The sequence below is a fragment of the Poeciliopsis prolifica genome, unplaced genomic scaffold (assembly GCF_027474105.1).
Source record: "Poeciliopsis prolifica strain line A6 unplaced genomic scaffold, Auburn_PproV2 SCAFFOLD043, whole genome shotgun sequence".
Lineage (NCBI taxonomy): Eukaryota > Metazoa > Chordata > Actinopteri > Cyprinodontiformes > Poeciliidae > Poeciliopsis > Poeciliopsis prolifica.
Window position 1 is genome coordinate 3,332,929 of NW_026562418.1, and position 8,209 is coordinate 3,341,137.

General features: G+C 40.1%; 1 protein-coding gene across 1 annotated transcript; it reads right to left on the reverse strand.

Moving 5' to 3' along the window:
• Positions 1-359: 359 nt before the first annotated feature.
• On the reverse strand, positions 360-7,271 carry LOC129376267 (uncharacterized). The gene is made up of 4 exons (XM_055055829.1): positions 7,251-7,271; positions 6,321-6,584; positions 3,693-4,777; positions 360-450 (listed from the first exon to the last, which is right to left on the reverse strand). Exons 1-4 carry the CDS (start codon positions 7,269-7,271, stop codon positions 360-362), a joined length of 1,461 nt encoding a protein of 486 aa, XP_054911804.1.
• Positions 7,272-8,209: the final 938 nt, after the last annotated feature.

Sequence of the window (8,209 nt, forward strand, 5' to 3'; positions counted from 1 at the left end):
GATAAGTCTTCCCTGGTACAATTGTGGCTACAATGTAGCTCACCACCATCAGCATGTGAATTACTAAATGTGGTGTAAATCACTTTGGGGTCCTCTGGACAACATAAAGCACAATACAAAATGAAATGCTTTTATTTATGCATTTCAGATAGAACAAGATTTTAGGCTCCTGTTTGGCGATGGCACTGCCAACCAATGTTTGGAGAAGTGGCCCACCAGTCTCAAATCCAAGGTTACAAAGGAAAGCAATGGCCTGGTACCCACCACAGAGCTCTTGGATTTACTGCAGAATGCAGAGTTTTCTGCTGAAGCTGAGAATGGTATGTTGGTCCTCTAGGTAATTGTGACAAATTCATACGTTAGTAGGATGATGGTAACCTGAAGCTGTTGGTCTGTAGGTTGGGATAGTGACGTTTGACATTTTGCTTTTCCTGAATCTGCTTCCACCATCTGCACAAGGACGAAAGAGGCTGAGTAAGATGTCTGCATCTCAAGCAGTGGGATGTTACTTATCGTGTGAACAAACAATCGCATATTATTTTAACCGTGTTTGTCAAATGGGAATGCTGCAAATGCGAAGTCCCCCCTCGACATTAACAAAATATTGACAAAGTTTTACATACATTTGTGATGGAAACACAGCTACTGAATGTATTTACATGGTTTCCTGGACAAAAGTTGACTTCAAACAGCAGCCATGATTTCCTTTCAGACATCCTCTTTCTCCCCTGCAATCTCAAGAGGTTTTCTGTTGCTCGGAAAGCCTCTTTAAAGTTGTTTGATGCTTTTGCAATAACTGACATGGACTCCAATCTTATGCAGGGAACCAAAATGTACGAAAACACAGTGTCAATATGTGGATGTCATGGACAACAAACAAGCGCTATTTGCAGTGTCTTTGTAGCCAAGGAACTGAAGAGCATGCCAGGCTATGTATAGGCTCAGCGTAGAGCGGATGGGAAGAGGGCTGATGGTTCGGGGCAGATGTACGATGAGTGATTGTGTACGTCTGAGGAACCGTCTGTCGCCGTGTGCGAGAGGGTCTGAAGAGGTGACCAGAAGGCGGGTGAGCGGAGGGCTGCGGGCGCCAGGCAGCGTTGGAAAAGCCATCTGCTACCTGACTGACAGCCAGCTTCAAACCTCCCACATCAGATGGGCAATCTTCTACCAGAATATGGTCTGATCATCATGTGTGAAAGTGCTGAAGCCAAATCTTTAAAAAGGTACAGTAGAACTGTCGCCATGCCTGAGGAGTAGTTTTAACAAACTTGCTCTTGGGAGAAAAAAAAAGAAAAAGAAAAAAATAAACCCACATCATAACTACACTAGGTGTGAGATAATTCATAGGTTAGTCAATAGCTAAAACAAAATAATCTGTGTGAAAACCTGCATTCTCTCTTACAAACAGCAGAGGGCAACACTTCTAGTATTAATCCAAAGTTTAAATGGGCAGCATTATGTATTATCCAGGCACATGGTGGCACAATCAACTATTACAATTAGTTGCTACAGAAATGCTGACTATATCAAATATGACTTGAGAGAAATTTGACTTCCTAATTTAATGTCTTGAAATTGGGTCTCTGTATCTTTAAGAACTCCAGCTCTTTCTGAAACTCCACCTCCACCATCACAACACGGCTCCTCATTTTCATCAGCAGTTCACTGAGAAGTAGCTCACATAATGATCTCGGCAGATGAGCTCATTATTAGGTGTTAGTAAACACCCTGTGGTGTTTACTAATTGCTGGTGACTAGTCTGAAGGAGCTGAGTAGGGTCAGGGGGGTGCTTTGGAGGAGTTGCATCTTGATGGCTTGGCCAGGTCCACCAAGGCATTTTGCTCAGCTGAATGATTACCATGCAGATTAAAGGATTTATCAAATATGCCTGAAAGGATCTTGGATTTCAAGATGGCCATGTTTTTGACTGGTATTTCACATTTTATGTGCAAGATCATAAAAAAAATTGAGATTATATATATATTTCATTTTACTACATGAAATCAATTTTGAATTTATGACTATTGATTTTATTTCCTGAACCAGAGGCATTACAAAATAATCCCAATTAGTTATTGCAGAAAAAATTCCAGTTCTTGCTCTATAGGTTTCATCTGCAAGTAATTTGACACTTTTAAAGATAAAATTCAGATTAGTTCAAAAGCAGGACGTCAAGTATAAGTTGAATAAAGTACATAGAAATATTAACATCCCCATCAAAAAAGGAGAAAAAACTGAAAAACCCAGGTTTTCATTTCATATCTAGAAGGGCCACCAGGGGGCGTGAGAGGCGACATCACAAATAGAGCTATAATGTTGCATGCAGTTACTGGAGCATCTGACAAGCAGTCAAAACTGTGAAGGTGAAGGTTGCAGAACACAAAGTAGCAGAAGCAACAGAGCAGATGTCTCCATACTTTGTCATATAGGACAAAATTATGAAATCAAAAATTACATGCAGATAAAAATAATAATAAAAGGGAAAAAAAAGAATGCTATAATAAAAAAAAGAGGAATTTTGATTGCTTATCGTTTGAAATTGGTTGCTTAATTTAGCCACGTGAAGAAAAATGTCCTAAAAACAGATTTGATTTCAACAAAGTCTGCTTTTGAGTAAACGTCACAAATGGACAAATGTGGCTATATTTACAATCAAATTGATGTGAGAACATTTCCTGGAGACCCAAATTCATATCATTCTTAAATTGTGGTTAGTGGACCGAACAATTATTTCAGAACCCTCAAATGTCATCCTGGACAATGTTGTAAGGCGTTGACAAAACGGCTGGATGGTTGCATTGTACAATCATGGGCCTAGTGTAGGAACTGAAAAATACATGGAGGCGCTAAAATGTCGAGCCATCCCATGCAATGTTGTAAATGTTTGTTGATATATGCAAATGCTTTTGCTTTCAAAATTAATACTAGAATGTAGAACAGATCAACTTGATCTCATTTACTGCATGACTTGCCTTCGACACATGGACAGCTGAACAATCTAAAATTGTCTTTGCCAGTTTGTAAAGGAGAGTTGCCAAAGCCCAGTAATGGATGTTCCAGACAATGCATAGTGATATGTGATGAGGTCATATTTTAAGATGCACTTTGAATCAACCATGTAAGAGTTTCTTCTCCGGAAATCACTTATGTGTCTGTCATCTAAATAGAATCAAATTGCCACTTTGCAGTTGAAGTGTATTTTTATTTTTTCAGAAAGTAAAAATCTATATAAATTTGGGTTACATATTTTTGACACTCTTACCCCATTAAAAATATATTAATCATGCCATTTCCAGTGAAAAAAAAAATACTCCAAAATTTTACATCAGTCAGTCAACATCCTCAGTACCTCCATGGTTCAGACCCTACCCCTCAGGATATTTTTTTCTCCCTAGAGGAAAAATCTCTGCTGTGTCATTTTGTTGGATCGCTGCTGTATCACACCCTGTGTGATGTATCAGAAGCCTCGCTCTGTGCCAGGGCTGCCTAAGCTAATTAAGTCAGTCTTGTCAGCAGAGGCTTTGCAAATAGGACTATGCATAACTTAAAGCAAACCTGGCATATGCGTCTAACACTACTAATTTACTTTCTGTATTAAAGTTTGGAACATGATAAACTGTGATCTGAACAAAATATTTGACTTGCTATCAAAGGAGTTGGCAACTGCCATGCTGAACTTATGCTACACTTACAGAACCTCCACAGGGAAGGCATTGTTCTGCTTCATGATCAAGGGAATTTTCCTCTTTGCCTTCCAGCTTTCGGGAATTGCTTCCCTGTTTCCCCCTACATCCGACTGTCTATTCAAGATGTATCTTGCGGATTGTTTCCCGCCTCCCTCTCGGTGGCCCTTCTTGGCGCTTCCCTGTTCGCGTGACGTTGCGGGAGTGCAGGGCTCTTTGATGTTCTCTCCAGCATGTGGTTGGCCTCTACAAGCCCACTCCGCCTGCTGTCCTTTGCCTCGGACACCTTGGGCAAGCTTGCCTCCATCTGTGCATAATCCCCCGGTTGACGTGTTGGCTTGGCACTGATCCTCTTCGAGGCATTGCTCTCTCCTCAGCCTCGGTCGCCTTCTCTCTACCTCGAACTGCAGGGTACTTGGGTTCTTGCATGACACCTCGCCGTTGCATGCGGCCTGATCCTTGATTCTGGCGGCAGGTAAAGGAGGGGCAGGCTTACCGAGGAGGGACACTGGCATCCCTTGACGTGTGATGTCTCGCAATTGCCTCTCTCCGTTCTTCTCCACGGGGTTAGAGCGTGTCAGTTGTGGTCTATGGGATTTCTGTTGTGCTTGAATCACCACTGGCATGGTTGAAGCAGAAGGACCCACGACTGCTTTCACAATCTTCTGCTTCATAATCGGTTTTGGCTTCCTCGTGATGTTCCCCTTCACCATCATGTCGAACTTACAGTTGGCAAGTTTGGCGTCTTGTTGGATCACGTGAAGTTTTTTCCTCTGCGCCTCTCTTACCTCCTCTGGGAGGTCCAGAGGGGTGAGCTTGAGGGGCCGCATTGGGGGCTGGTCCTCAGGCAGCCTCTCCAAGTCATGCCTGGGAGGCTTAAGCACTAGTGAGCCCAGCTGTGCCATGCCCTCCTGGGTCGGTGAGGATGCCATAAGCTGACCCTGTGACTCTTGTCCATGTGTGCCTGACATATGGAGGCCAGGTGTATTCGAGTTGAGCCTGTTTTTAGTTGCCCGTTTGATGCTCTGACCAGTCAAATGCAACATGGCATTTTCATCATGGGTGGTTAACATTTCCTCTTGTTGCGCAGTTTCCTAAACGAATGAGACATTGTGGACTCAAATTAGACCTTAAGTGGAAAATATTCCATTGCTTTGTACTTGTGACAGTGCAATGACAATAGTTGAATTCTATTCTAAAATACAATTTGATTTTATCAACTGTAAGAGGATCAGTTTATACAGAACATAAAGTTATAAATCTTTACACTGGGTGGGGTAATTGATTTTTATTTTCCCTGGAATCAGAAATTAGCAACAGACAGTGCACCACTAGTAATATTCCTGGGTCAAACACATACTGAGAACACAATGTGTAATGCATTTCACTCAGAGTTGCATATAACAATAAAGTTTGATTTTATAAACTTTTAGTCTGGTTTATCTTTCCGTCGGTTGGTTACTTAACGCTTTAGATGTAAATCTCTTTGTACGTTTTACATGGTGTGGGGTTGCATCCTCTCCAACCACCAAATAACTAATGAATGAACAGGTCACAGTGAATGAAGACAATAAGAAAGTTATCTATTGTTGGGAAGATATTGAGTCATTTAAAAAAATATACATATACTTTAAGCGATTTCCATCCAGAGCCAATTCAGACATGTTCCTTCAAAGTTTCTGTCTTTTTTAATAAAGATATAATTTTAAAAAATCTTAAAACATATCTCTGCATTTGAACCATAAGATTTTATTTGACAGACTTTGACTGTTTTGGGTCTGTAACAACAACCTTACTGTATCAAATGTATGTCACAGATTCACATGTTTCTATCAAGAATAACTGAAAATTTGAAGACGGGAGTTGTTTGGTGATGACAGAAACCCCGTTCTCTGATTCTGTGTTTGCTTTAGCATGTGGTAAAAACAAACAAACAAACAAAAACAACTGTATTTTGCATATTCTTTTCATAAGAGACATGAGTTACATATTAGATTTTGTAGTAGATACTACTCACTTTTTCTCCCTACAGAAAAACACAAAAATAATCCCTTAAGTATTAAACATAAAATATGCAACCGACTGTATTTGTAGTAAAAAAAAAAAACACTATTGAAGGTAGATTTGCTGTATTAGATATAATGAAAACAAAATTCACCCAGAGCTAAAAATAAATAATTCTCCAAAGTTGATAGAATCTGTTGCAAATGACAATAATAATAATAATAATAATAATAATAATAATAATAATAATAATTTTGTTTACATCCATAAACTTTACTCAGTCATTGCTGACTGATTCACTTCCCCAAATATCAGTGATTAGCATAGCCGGTTTGATTCGACTCCAGATCCCTGAAGCCACTACTTTCATATCTATGTAAGTCAATATCTTTTCCACTCAGAACATAATGATGCTGTGACTGTTCCAGGGCAGCTAGTAATGCTAAGAGCTTAACCAAACTGTTTAAGTAAAACAGTTTAACCAAACTGTTTAAGTAAAACAGTTTAACCAAACTGTTTAAGTAAAACAGTTTAACCAAACTGTTTAAGTAAAACAGTTTAACCAAACTGTTTAAGTAAAACAGTTTAACCAAACTGTTTAAGTAAAACAGTTTAACCAAACTATGTACTCACGGATTTGATGCGAAGGTCATGTCTGAAGTGTTGCTGAATCATGTCTTCTCTGGCCTCAGTAACACTGTTCCTGCTGCTGCTGCTCTCCCTCTGTTTGCTTGGCGCGTGCCGTGAGCAGCGCGGTTTAGCGCCCTTAATGTAATTACGCAGATTAGGGTCACGCGGCGGCTCTGTGATTTCCAGCTGAGCACCAGGCGGGTCGCGCGCTCGGGCCGAGGCCTTTTGTCTCGGGGAGTTTTCATTTACCCGCAGTGGAACCGGAGACTAATAGGAATGAACTGTTTAAATGAATGACAGCGAATTTACCAAGATTTGCGTCCATGTTTTTTGGTGCTTCATTGGCCACTAGATGGCGCCAGAGGTTTCCTCTGCGCGCTTCCTGCTCGCCAGCGGTGGGGTTGTGTGTGACCTCATCGTCACTTCGCATGTAACAGCCAGCGGTGGTGGAGCTGAAGGAGAACAGCAACGCCCTGGTGTGTGTGTGTGTGTGTGTGTGTGTGTGTGTGTGTGTGTGTGTGTGTGTGTGTGTGTGTGTGTGTGTGTGTGTGTGTGTGTGTGTGTGTGTGTGTGTGTGTGTGTGTTTAAAAGCTCGACTGTGAGATTTATTTCAGGGTATTAGTATACCTTAGAAGAAAAGGTTCATTTCAACCAGCATTTGGTGATGGTTCAAGCATTTAATTGAAATTCCTGATACTGACAATAAAAATGTATATTTATATAGATATGTATATATATCTTTACGTCCTTAGTGAAGCCGTGCTGTCCCGGGGAGGCAGCCAATTGTTACAAATTCCCTCCGCAGCTAGGCAACGAGCTTGAAACGTACCACCAGTCTCTCTTTCTCAGGAGGGGGTTTGATCCACCAATACATAAAAAAATTATCCACCTAAATAATTTCGGTTCTTGGTAACTTTACATGTTCAGAAGAACCCGACTTGTCCTCAGCCCCATGGTCCTAATGTGCTTCTACTTTATTTACTATTAGTTGTCCCTTAAAAAAGTTGAGCAGGCGTCCAATGCTTCCAGCTTCAATAAGGAATACTAACTTATGTGTGTTGCACAAGGCTCCAGTGTACTTTATCCCACCTCTGGATGTCAGATTACTTCCTGTATTTTAAATGGGTCAGGGGGTCGGGTTGGCAGAGTCTGCTAAAGTTTGTTGTTGTTTCACCAATGCTGTCTTACATTTCAGCTTTTCTGGGTGTAAATATTCGGCACTGCAAGTAAAACCTACCACTGCACCATAATCAAAGCAGAAAAACAAAGCTAAGCTGTCCATTTAGGCTCTGCAGACACATATGTTTGCCATATGGGTGTTTAGCCTCCTTTTCTTATGTCACAGTCTATAACTAACGTAGGCATCAGAAGGCATCGAAGTCCAGAGAATCTCACAAACACAGTAAACGAATGACAGGCTTGCCTTAAAAATATGAGCATGGAAAAAATGATATTTACTTGTCATTTACTGTGACAATAGACTGTTTTACATTAGTAATTACAATTATAAAATTGTAAACATTTTTAGCTATTTTCGTTTTTCTTTCACAATCCTCTGTGTATTAATCTGCGAGGCACTTTCAATTATTTAAACATTTTTGTACTGGGTGGTAGGTTTGCATTGCAAAAAGTATAAAGGAAAGCATCACGTTTGTTAGCACTTCACCGCGCTGTAGGGTTTCTATAACCATGAAATTTCAATTGTATTAATGTCCTTTTATCGTTCCACTGATCTTAATTGCATGATTTGATAATGGGACAAATTGTTCCAAATTATACTTGAAATCTAAAAAGAACTTCAAACTATATAACAGTCAATGTGAAACAACTGCCAATATGATTATATATAAATATATATATATTAATGTTTGTTTTTTTTACATTACAATGTC